Source organism: Mustela erminea, chromosome 7 (genome assembly GCF_009829155.1).
Source record: "Mustela erminea isolate mMusErm1 chromosome 7, mMusErm1.Pri, whole genome shotgun sequence".
Lineage (NCBI taxonomy): Eukaryota > Metazoa > Chordata > Mammalia > Carnivora > Mustelidae > Mustela > Mustela erminea.
In genome coordinates this window covers 82622887-82635726 of record NC_045620.1, presented here as the reverse complement: position 1 = coordinate 82635726, position 12840 = coordinate 82622887, and the positions used below count along the sequence as shown (strand labels likewise).

General features: G+C 35.5%; 1 protein-coding gene across 6 annotated transcripts in view; it reads left to right on the top strand.

Annotated features, from left to right (window-relative positions):
• Positions 1-12840, top strand: part of WDPCP (WD repeat containing planar cell polarity effector) — a 518631-nt gene that overhangs the window by 127437 nt on the left and 378354 nt on the right. For 5 of the 6 annotated variants that reach the window (XR_004287790.1, XM_032352246.1, XM_032352244.1 and 2 more), the window contains 2 exons: positions 1472-1542; positions 1814-1873. Coding sequence is in view for 5 of the 6 variants with exons in the window: in XM_032352246.1 (XP_032208137.1) it covers positions 1472-1542; positions 1814-1873 (131 nt within the window). In the remaining variant the exon portion in view is untranslated. The remainder of the gene's footprint in view (positions 1-1471; positions 1543-1813; positions 1874-12840) is intronic. The other variant, XM_032352247.1, reaches the window with a different exon arrangement.

The window sequence follows — 12840 nt, the reverse complement described above, 5'->3', positions numbered from 1 at the left end:
TCTCTGTCAAATAAATAAATAAAACCTTAAAAAAAATAAGTGTATCATATTTAAATTCTGATAACATTTTGTTATATGTACCATGCCTGAGTTGTTAGTATGTTTTACCCATTTTAAGAAAATAAAATTTGTAAAAAAAAAAAAAATTTGCAATGATTAATATTAGCATTTTATTCTTTCTAGTTTTTTCTGTTCTCTGATACATAAACATATATAATATGGCTATAATGAAAGATGGCTTTAATGACTTGGAATTAAATATAATTTAAGTTTTATTTGGAATACAGGTGGAGCTGAAAGTCCGACTTGTTCTCTTGTTTTAAATGGGCAAGTTGACAGTTTTTTCCAATGCTGTATTAGTGACTGCAATATAAATTTAAAACTTTGCACATATGCTCTATACATCATACATTATGTTTATAGAATGAAATTAATTTGCTGAAATGATTATAGTCATTCTACTGTAAAATTTAAATTTAAATATCTGTATATACTGTGTATTAAATGAGTATGCACAGAACATACACATGTATATACAACTCATTTTTAGAATTATTATTTGGGAGAATTCAAAGGTGAATTTATTTTTGTGATGAAATAGATATGATAATGAATTTAACATTTTGTTCTTTTATTTCTTTTCTTTTCTTTTTTAAAAGATGTTATTTATTTATTTGACAGAGAGAGCACAAGTAGGCAGAGCGGCAGGGAGAGGGAGAAACAGGCTCTCCGCGGAGCAGGGAGCCCAATGTAGGACTAGATCCCTGGACCCTGGGATCATTACCTGAGCCGAAGGCAGCTGCTTAACTGACTGAGCCACCCAGGCACCCACAATTTGTTCTTTTAAATAAAACTTTTTAGTTTGTTTTAGGCTAACATTGAGATTCTGCTAACTAATTTTCTCTTTTAATTAAATTCATTTAAAACAAAACAAAGGCTTATCATTATTGAATTGTGGTGTACATTTTAGAGGTTCATTTTAAATAAAAAAGTTTTAATAGGTGATGTTTACTTTTGAATTTATATTCTGTGCCTGATATTTTGTGTTTTATTCTTTCCTCAGCATATCCATTTACTCTTAGGAATTTTCAGGTCTGAGAGGGTTATTTGCAGAATTTGGAATTTCTTTTGGATTGAAGTTCTAATGATTTGTATGAGAAAGTTCATTCTCTGGTAAAGAATTGGTCATTTACAATTAGGTACCAGATTCACAGGACTAGGAAACTTTCCCAGGGATTCTCTGAGCTCTGTTGGTTGTCATCATAAAATTATGATCACTGAGATTGTTTTGTGGTAAAAATCCTGTTCCTATGACAAAGCCTTTCAAAAGGCTGTTATTTGATGATGGAAATGAAGCTCACTTCCTCTCAATTAAGGAGGTGTTTTATTTTAATCCTCCTAAGGCACACTTCTAAGCAGTTTCCTTTTTAAATCATGTTTAACTAACTGTAGTACATGTTTCATTTGCCAGCACGAGATTATCTGTGGATACTCAAAAATAGACGCCCAGAGAAACTTCGAGACTCACTCAAGGAGTTGGAGGTATCTTTCCAAAAGTTTCAAAAATGGCAACAAACAAATTTGTTTTAAAACATCTTTCAACAGTTTTAATTTTCATAAAGGATCAACTCTCCTGGTGATGATAGCTTTGCTTTTGTCTAGTAAGGAGTTCCAAAACAGTTGCATCTTTGTGTGGCAAGCTGATCTTTCTTTCTTTCTTTTTTTTTTAGTGTGCTTGCCAATCAGAAGTACTCTAACTGATAACAACAATGTGTATAGCCAACTGCACTCTCTCTTTTTCTGTTTCCTTCAGGAATTGATGCAAAACAGTCACTGTGTGCTGAGCAAATGGAAGAACAAATATGTCTGTCAGGTAAAATGGTTTGACATATTTTTGCAGTGTTTAACCAGTGGAGCTGAAAGCTATGCAGTATTTGGTATTCTTGTGTTTTTTGATAGGTAACGGACAAAAACTTTTTAGGAGTGGATATTTCATAGTTTGAATTCTAGTCATGCTAGAACTAACATTATATAGATTGACATAGGCCACCAGGCTGCCTCATTAATTAGTATAGTTGTACTGATACTATGAACACTAATAAAAATGGTATTTTTTTGGTTTATATTTGCCTAAATGTTGTATTAGATGTTCCCTGGCATAGATTTGATAATATTTTTGACTGAAGATAAAGCCACAGGACAGAAGGTGTTTTGGCTTATTACTCTAGTAAACATTGATGAGCACCCATGCTTATGGAAATCAACAAGTTGTCTAGAGTTAGACTTAATGTAACAAGACATTTGCTCTTATTTTTTTGAATCCTCTAAGTTGTGCTATTTAATATGATAGCCACCAGTCACTGTGGCTATTTAAAAATAAATTTAAACTAATTAAAATTAAATAAAGTTAAAAATTCAGTTCCTCAGTTGTACTATCCACATTTTAAGTGCTCGATAGCCAAATGTTGTCATATGGACAGTTAGATAAAGAACGTTTCCATCACAGAAAGTTCTGTTAACACAGGGCCTAGAAAACATGAGCCACATGTTGAATGGATCTAGATTCAGGATATAATAACTAGTAACCATTGATCAGAAAATAATGGACATTGGCTTAACTTTGTTTATAGGCTTAATAAATTCTAGTTGCCTAGAAAAATCTTACTTGCTTGTGATTAGAGGAATCATTAGTCATTATTCTGCTCATACATGTAATTGAAGTTATATCAGTATAACTAATAATTATAACTGTTTTATGGAATTGAATATCCTATATGAATTTAAAATCTTATTTGTTTGTAATATGATTTATTTTAGGACTAACTATTCTTGTTTGAACTTTAGGCCTTTGGCTCTATCCATAAATCTGTAGTGTTGAATTTGTAGTTATTATGAACATATCTTAATTGAATATTTGAATATAGACTATCATTTTAATGAACTCCAGTTTTTCTTCATTTTTTTGTTTAAACTAGCTTACTTTTACTCTTAAAGGTAACTAATTAACTCCTCAAGTAGCATAAATGATTTTTTTCCAGAGACTGTTTACAAGGCTGAATTAATATTATTAGCAGCATAATTATACATTCTAAATTTGACTTAGGAGTCTATTGAAAAGGATGAGATTATTTAAAAATTCATAATTTGTTTTCATTAAAGTTTTAATCAAACTTTAAAACTTGAATACAAAATATGCTCCAGAAAGTTTTAAATTTAGTATAACTCATTGTATTTCTCAATGCCATTACTCACCTTAAAAGCAAGCTCAAAATAATTTGACTGGAGGGCAAGCCTACTACCCATAGTAAGAGGTCTGTCTTATGGCCTCCACCCTTACCACTGCACAGGGTAAGTTGGAACACGTTAGGCATCTTAAAATATGCAGTGAAGCATCCCAATATTCCATCTTTTTTTTTTTTTTAATTTAGTTTTTTGGAAAGATTTTCTTTATTTGACATAGAGGAAGCACACAAGCAGCAGAAGAGGCAGAGGGAGAGGGAGAAGTAGGGTCCCCGCTGAGCAGGGAGTCTGACACAGGGCTCTATCCCATTACCCCAAGATCGTGACCTGAGCTGAGGTCAGATGCTTGACTGACTGAGCCACCCAGGCACCCCTAAGCAATACTTTTTAAATAGATGCTTTTTCATTTTAATTTTTAAGCAAGTTTGTGTGTGTTTGTATGTAGAGAGAATAAGGAGGAAGATGTCCTTCACTGTTAAGTTACTTCAATGTAGGAAAGGAATTTTCATGATAGGAGATATATATATATATATATATTTTTTTTTTTGACTTCTCTAATTTATACTAGACTGACAGTAGTGGTTTCTTAGTAGTAGTAGTGACAATGAGTCACTTTTAATATTTCCAATGAAATTTATCTTTCTTTATGTTCTGTCATATTTTGTGCTTAATTTTTGAGGTTGATAACTTATTCCTAAAATAGACCTTTTAGTATCAATACATTCTTAATGTGATGATACATTTTATATACATAATTTTAAAAAATTTTTTGGGGGGGATGCTTTTTTTAAAAAAATAAACATATAATCTATTATTAGCCCCAGGGGTACAGGTCTGTGAATTGCCAGGTTTACACACTTCATAGCACATACCCTCCCCAATATCCATAACCCCACCACCCTCTCCCGACCCCCCTCCGACCAGCAACCCTCAGTTTGTTTTGTGAGATTAGGAGTCACTTATGGTATGTCTCCCTCCTGATCCTATCTTGTTTCATTTATTCTTTTACTACCCCCCAACTCCCCCATGTTGCATCTCCACTTCCTCATATCAGGGAGATCATATGATAGTTGTCTTTCTCTGATTGACTTGTTTCGCTAAGCATAATACCCTCTAGTTCCATCCACGTCGTCACAAAAGGCAAGATTTCATTTCTTTTGATGACTGCATAGTATTCCATTATATATATGTATATATACCACATCTTCTTTATCCACTCATCTGTTGATGGACATCTAGGCTCTTCCCATAGTTTGGCTATTGTGGACATTGCTGCTATAAACATTCGTGTGCACGTGCCCCTTTGGATCACTACATTTGTATCTTTAGGGTAAATACCCAGTAGTGCAATTGCTGGGTCATAGGGTTGCTCTATTTTCAGTTTTTTGAGGAACCTCCATGCTGTTTTCCAGAGTGGTGGCACCAGCTTGCATTCCCACCAACAGTGTAGGAGGGTTCTCCTTTCTCCGCATCCTTGCCAGCATCTGTCATTTCCTGACTTGTTAATTTTAGCCATTCTGACTGGTCTGAGGTGCTATCTCATTGTGGTTTTGATTTGTACTTCCCTGATGCCGAGTAATGTGGGGCACTTTTTCATGTGTCTGTTGGCCGTCTGGATGTCTTCTTTACAGAAATTTCTGTTCATGTTCTCTGCCCATTTCTTGATTGGATTCTTCGTTCTCTGGGTGTTGAGTTTGCTAAGTTCTTTATAGATTTTGGATACTAGCCCTTTATCTGATATGTCCTTTGCAAATATCTTCTCCCATTCTGTCAGTTGTCTTTTGGTTTTGTTCACTGTTTCCTTTGCTGTACAAAAGCTTTTGATCTTGATGAAATCCCTATAGTTCATTTTTGTCCTCGCTTCCCTTGCCTTTGGCGATGTTCCTAGGAAGAAATTGCTGCAGCTGAGGTCAAAGAAGTTGCTGCCTGTATTCTCCTCAAGGATTTTGATGGATTCCTTTCTCACATTGAGGTTCTTTATCCATTTTGAATCTATTTTCATGTGTGCTGTAAGGAAATGGTCCAGTTTCGTTTTTTTGCATGTGGCTGTCCAGTTTTCCCATTTATTGAAGAGGCTGTCTTTTTTCCATTGGACATTCTTTCCTAATTTCTCGAAGAGTAGTTGACCATAGAGTTGAGGGTCTATTTCTCGGCCCTCTGTTCTGTTCCATTGATCTATGTGTCTGTTTTTGTGCCAGTACCATACTGTCTTGATGATGATAGCTTTGTAATAGAGCTTGAAGTCTGGAATTGTGATGTCACCAGCTTTGGCTTTCTTTTTCAATATTCCTTTGGCTATTCGAGGTCTTTTCTGGTTCCATATAAATTTTAGGATTATTTGTTCCATTTCTTTGAAAAAAATGGATGGGATTTTAATAGGCATTGCATTAAATGTATAGATTGCTTTAGGTAGCATGGCCATTTTCACAATATTTGTTCTTCCAATCCATGAGCATGGAACATTTTTCCATTTCTTTGTGTCTTCCTCAATTTCTTTCATGAGTACTTTATAGTTTTCCGAGAATAGATTCTTTGCCTCTTTGGTTAGGTTTATTCCTAGGTATCTTATGGTTTTGGGCGCAATGGTGAATGGGATTGACTCCTGGATTTCTCTTTCTTCTGTCTTGTTGTTGGTGTAAAGAAATGCAACTGATTTCTGTGCATTGATTTTATATCCTGAAACTTGACTGAATTCCTGTATGAGTTCTAGCAGTTTTGGAGTGGAGTCTTGGGTTTTCCACGTATAGTATCATATCATCTGCGAAGAGTGATAGTTTGACTTCTTCTTTGCTGATTTGGATGCCTTTAATTTCTTTTGTTGTCTGATTGCTGAGGCTAGGACTTCTAGTACTATGTTGAATAGCAGTGGTGATAATGGACATTCCTGCTGTGTTCCTGACCTTAGCGGAAAAGCTTTCAGTTTTTCTCCATTGACAATGATATTTGTGGTGGGTTTTCATAGATGGCTTTAATAATATTGAGGTTTGTGCCCTCTATCCATACACTTGGAAGAGTTTTGACCAGGAAGGGATGCTGTACTTTGTCAAATGCTTTTTTAGCATCTACTAAGAGTCGGTTATATGTTTTGATAAGATAGCTTGACCTCCATCATGTCCATCCTGATTAATCCCCACAACTTTAGGGCCTTTGAGAGACCTCCTAACATTATTTATCCACTTCCTTAGTTTCTAAACAAGACTGCAAGCTAAGTCTTCTAAAAATATGTGTGTATGTGCATTATCTTAAAGATCTCTAATATTACAGTAAATTAAAAATTTGGTGCTCAAACTAAAATTTTAAAAGGATCCCCTTAACCTATTGTTAGTTGCAAAATAAGTATTCCCCAAATTATTCAAGGGTCCTCCTTTTGTGAGGTGTGGTGACTCCAAACATAACACAGGCTTAAATTTTTATTAGTAGTTTTCCCCATATATTTAGCATGATAACTGACCACAACATACTCTTTAAAAAAGAGTGAAATTAAAGTTCCTCTCTACCTTGGTGCTAACATAGTTGAACTCTGTCTTTGATTATAGCCACTCCTTAACTAATGTAAATCTTTTACCCTCCCAAAATGGCAAATTTAAGACTTTACAGAATTTATCTTGGTTGTCTTCTTTTTAAGGCATCCTTATTTCTTCAAAAGATCCAGTTGTTTAGCAATTAGCAGAGCAACTACAAAAACATAAAGGATTTCAGAGGATACATTTTGAGGTTGGATTTTTCCCTCTGTTGAATATTGGGATTTTATAGCTTGTCATCATAGCCAACGCTTAGTTCATGTTGTTGGTCCAGTGACCTACAGATTGTACCATTTAAGAGTGATTCCCTTCACTTGCAAATTTGAAAGTTTATAAATCAGGACTTACGTGTACATATGTCCTGTATGAAAATTGTTTTTTAAAGTTGGTTTTTCTGACCATCCCTATCCCTAGTTTGAAATGCATTGAAAGTAGGAGATGTAATTTAGAGTTTTAGTCTCATTAGCTATCAAAATATTTCTCTCTTCTTTTTGTTCTCCTAAAATCATTTTATTATAAGAAAGTGTTTAATAATTTCCACTTTGAATTTCTTAAACCATTTTAAAAACTTTATTTTATAAATATTTTACAAAGGGAATAATAGTTTCACCATTGGAGACTATTAAATTGTATACCAGTGTGGTGGAATTTCTAAATTCTTTAAATTATTGTGCTTTAAGTCACATTCATATTTACAGGTTATTGTGCAATTATTTAAAAGCAATGTTATCGTTAAGATAGATATAACCTCAATTATGGTGATTTTAGATTAAATTATTTGAATCGTGTATGTAGATAGTCAGCTACAAAAGTATATGATATAGTTAACTATACCCTGATTTCTTTCTATAACAGTTACACATTTCTAGGTATAATTTTAAAATGCCAGTGGAGTGCCTGGGTGGCTCATTTAAGCAGCTGATTCTTGCTTTTATCTTGGGTCATGATCTCAGGGTTCTGGGATGGAGCCCTGCATTGGACTCTGTGCTCAGGGGGGAGTTTACTTGGAATTCTTTCTCTTACCCTTCCTCTGCCCCTCCCACTGCTCATGCTTTCCCTCTTTAAAGTAAATAAATAAATCTTTTAAAAAATGCCAAGAAAAGATAGTTTTCTTTTTTGGTTCTTATAATGAATTACTTGACATGCTATGTAAAAATATAAATTATTTTCTAAGCCTATCACTGATAAATTGTGAATTTTTGGAACTCATTTTATCATAATTTCCTCAGTTATAGAATTAATAGCATCATTACCTGATCTTTCTTTTCATCAAATTGTATTGAAAATCAGTTTGATTTTCTCATAAAATAATAATTGACAAACCATGACTTTAAGTTACAACTATTAGAAACAGCATATTACTTATATAAAACCTATCACACTGTATTTATTGAGTGCCACCATTATGGGATGCACCAAGGAAGTATAAGATGTGGGCTGAGTTGCCAGTGTAACCTGGTCAAGGAATATAGACACATGAAATCACTAAGACACTGTGAGTGCTAACTAAGACACTATGATTGCAAGTTGTAGGATTCCAGATAGAAAGATAATAAAGTTTAGTGAAAAGATAGTTTAGAGAGTGAAAAGAGTTTAGAGAGAAGGCATAGAGATTAGCCTGGGATTAAGATGTAGGCTAAAACAGGAAACCTAGAGGCAGTTTATGTAAAGAACAAATGAGATAGGATAATTATTTTCTGGAAACATCAACCCAGAGGGTTTCTGGACTTGAAGATGCTAAGCACAATACATAGTAAAAGTGAGGTGACTAGACCAAGAATAATGGGATTAAATGTGTGAGATCTTCCCCAGCTCCTCCCCCTCTCTAGGAGTGAGATATATGTCTCTGTATAACCTGTTTAAAGGATCCTTCTCTGAAAAAAATAAATTATTCCCCTACCCCAGCTGTCAACCCAGAGAAATGGCTATAGAAACCAATATTTGGTCGTTTCCTTTGAAAAGGTAGATGTGCCGTCCAATATCCTTATAGTGGAGTTATAAGTTAATAAGCCTACCAATGCATAACAAGCTCACAATCAATTTTTAAAGAGGCTTACTTTTAAATATAACCAGAGAGCTAGAAATTATGATACTTTTGAAGAAATTCTGCATCAGTAAATCCAATATCTTTGTGAGTTTAAAACAAGAAGATAAAGAACCAGGGACAGTACAATAAACAGAACCAAATTCAAGGAATTAAAATTAATCCCCACAGAGATGTAAGAGGAGCTGTTGCATCTTTGAAATAAGAATAGGAAGCTATTTTTAAAAAATGATCCTTGGGGGAAAAGAGCAGAGGCTCTTGGGAATTAAAAATATGGCAGCATTTTAAATAGAAAAATTAATAGATGAATTGAAAGAGAAAGTTGAGATAACCCTGTACTGCAGAACAGAATGACAAAAGGACATATTAGTGAACAATAGGCAATAGAGGATAAGGAAATTAGAGTATTAGGTCAGAAGGTTTAATATCTAAATAATAATAGGAAAGAGAAGGGAAGAAACAAAAAAAAATAAAAGAAGAAAAATTCCCATAACTGGAAGATGCTTGTTTCCAGTGTGAAAAAACCCATAACTGAAAAAGATCAATACAAAGGTGTATTCTGTGAATTTTAGGAAACCAAAGCTAGAAGATCTGAAATGCTTTCAGAGTAGAAAAGAAAATAAGATACGTACAGAGGAATGGGAATCAGATTTCCCAACAGTGACACAGAGAGAAGACAGTAAAATGATGCTTTCATAATTCCGAAGGGAGGTGATCTATATGTAGAATTCTAAATCGTCATTCAAATAGGGACACTTTCAGATTTGTTAGCTCTCAGAAAAATTTATCTGCCAGGCACTTTACTCAGGAATTTATTGGAAGATGTGCCAACCTAAAAGCAACAGAATAAACCAAGCAACAAGAGTTCTTAGGATCCAAGAAATGGAGGATCTTACATAAGAAAGAAGTGAAGAGAAATCTTAGGATGTAAGTGTGCCTTAGGCCTAGAGAGCAACTAGTCCAAACTGGGGCAGGAGACAGAAGATTCTACTAGGAATGTTGGAGGGAGGAAAGAAAAGGAACTGATAAACCTAATTTCTGACCTGATACAGAAATTTAAAAAATAATAAGTAAGAAATAAAGGATATAAGAGAATTATATCTTGATTCATGATAATAGGAAATCAGTAAGTAATGACTAAATAAAGAAATAACATGTGGAAGACATTGCTAGTTGCTTGCCCAATATCCATTTTTCTTTACGATCAGACCCTGATATTCCAAGTGGCAGTGTGACCAGTTTAAAGCACTCAGTTACCCTGTCCCTTTATGAAGCTAGAAATGCCCATATGAAGTAGCTCTGGCCAAAGTAAGCACAGGTCACTGGTAGGACTTACAAGAAAGCTTATTAAAGGGGCCAGACTTGCCTGGGATGTGCCTTTTCAGTTTCGGTTCTTTGCTTTCTTCTAGTCTGGATCTGAGATACGCCTGAGGTTCAGGGTCCCGCCTTTGACCATTTTTTTCACTCAAGGTATATATATATATTTCTTGTCTACTATATCCCAGATAGTATTCTCAATGCTGGAGATAACAGTTAACAAAAAGACAAAAATGACCAATATTCCTGTTCCCCTGTGGTTTATATTCCATTAGGGAGATATGAAAATATTGATAAGTAAAATTTAGAGTATGTAAGAAAGTAAAAAACTGTTAGAGAAAAAGCAAGAAAGATAGGGAGTTCTGCATGGGGGATGGTGGGGCATGATGGGCCTGATGTTTGGTGACCAGGAAAGGCCTTACTGAAATACCATGTTTTTAAGACATGAAGGAGCAAGCAGTGGAAGATATCTGGAGAAAAGGGTTCCAAGGTAGAGGGAACAGCAGATACAAAGGCCCTGAGATGGGACTTATGCCTGACATGTTTGATGAACAGGAAAGAGTCTATGTGACTAGAGTGGAATGAGCAAGAACAAGAGTAGCAGAAACTGTAATAAGAAAGGAAATTAGATATGAGTTATATAGAACCTCCAGGCCTTTGGCCTTTGATAGGACTTGGCTTTAACTCTAAGTGAGATAGAAAACCCTTGAAAGGTTTTGAGCATAAGAGAAACTTGATCTAATTCACTTTGCGGTTAGATTGCTCTGGGTATTATGATAGGAACAAATTGAAGAGAACAAAGATGAAACAGGTTAGAAGTCTGTTGCCATGGTCCAGGTGAATAATGGTGGCCTTGACTGGATGGTAGTGATTGAGTAGTAAGAAGTAGCCAGATGCTGGGTATATTTTGAGTTTTGAGCCATCAGAATTCACCGATGGATCAAATGTGGTAGATAGAAAAAATTTCTGAGAAGCTTGAAGAATAGAATTGTCATTTATTGAGATGGGGGGAGATTGAAAAGTGACATTTTGGGGGGAAATATCAGTTACTCAGTTTTGGGCATCAGTGTTTGAAAGACCATTAGATATTTAAGTGGAGAAGTCGAATAATTGAGAAAAAAGTCTGGGCTGGAGAGAGAAATTTGGGAGGTTGCCTAACAGATGGTATTAAAGACAAGAGACTGATGAAGATCACCAAGGGAGGGAGTTTAGATTCAGAACTAGAGGAAGCTGAAGGGCTGAGTCCTGGGGTCCTCCAGTTTTTGGGGATTGGAGAGAAAAAGGGGGAGATGGAGCAAGGAGACTAAGAAGGAGTAGCCAGAGCGTATTGGAGGGAGTATGTATCCTGAAAACTAGATTTCAAGTAGAGAATAAATAAAGTGTTACTGTTACATAAGAAACCAGTAACAAGATGCCTGAGATGGACCATTGGATCGAATAGCAGGGAGATCACCAGTGACCTAGATAAAGGCAGTTTCAGGGTATGGACATGAGCCTGATTGGAATATATTTAAAAGAAAATGGGAGGAGAGAAATTAGGAATTAAAATATAAGAAGGGGTTATGTTACAAAGGAAAATGAAGAAATAGGGCAGGAGCTTGAAGAAGAAGTGGAGTCAAAAGAGGTTCTTACTTCTTTTTTGGATAGGAGAAATAACATCTTAACATCTGTTTCTGTTGGTATGCTAATGAGAATGATCCACTACAGAGGGGAAAAGCTGATGCAGGGAAAGAGAATTAATTGCTGGAGTAATGTTCACAAGAAGCCACTTAATAAAGGGGGAGGGGACAAAAAATAGGTGCCTGGTACCTGATGATATCATGGACCTATCTTATCACCCATGGACTGCCTATCTGCAGATTTCTGGCTCTTTGAGGAAAAACAAACCCATTCTGTTAAGTGATGGGGTGTTTGTTTGTTTGTTTTTTAAGTTTCTTTTACATGCACCCGAATGCCATTCTAAGTGAAAAAAATATGCTTAGAAATATGGGCATAGAATCAGAAGGAGCTACTGTAAGAGTTAAAAATGGTCTCATTTGCAAGTGACATGAGAGGCTATAGTGGGATTGGGCAGTAAACAGTGGTTTTAATTCCAGGTATTCTTTGACATTTTAAGAATTTATACATGTATTTCTTTTTTTTTTTTTTTTAAGATTTTATTTATTTATTTGACAGAGAGAGATTACAAGTAGGCAGAGAGGCAGGCAGAGAGAGAGAGGAGGAAGCAGGCTCCCCGCTGAGCAGAGAGCCCGATGCGGGACTCGATCCCAGGACCCTGAGATCATGACCTGAGCCAAAGGCAGCAGCTTAACCCACTGAGCCACCCAGGCGCCCCTATACATTTATTTCTTTAACTGAAATCTTTTTTAACCATACCAGAGTTCTAAGAAGCAGATGTAAAGCTGTAGTAGGGGGCGTCTGGCTGATTTATTCAGTAGAGCATGAGACTCTTGATCTCCACATCATGAGTTTGAGCCTCCTGTCGGGCACAGAGATAACTTAAAAAATAAATAAATAAGAATTAAACAGAAGATGTACTAGGAATACAGGAGATTTATGGGGGAGATGTGAAAGATAAAGGGGGAAGGGAACAAAAATACATGGGAAGGGCCTTTTGACTGGGATGCTGGTCTGAACTCTGTGAAAGGAGAAGGGTATAAACTCTGTGAAAGAAAATTGGGTATAATGGGCCTCAGGCTATAGCATGGTGCTGAGAAA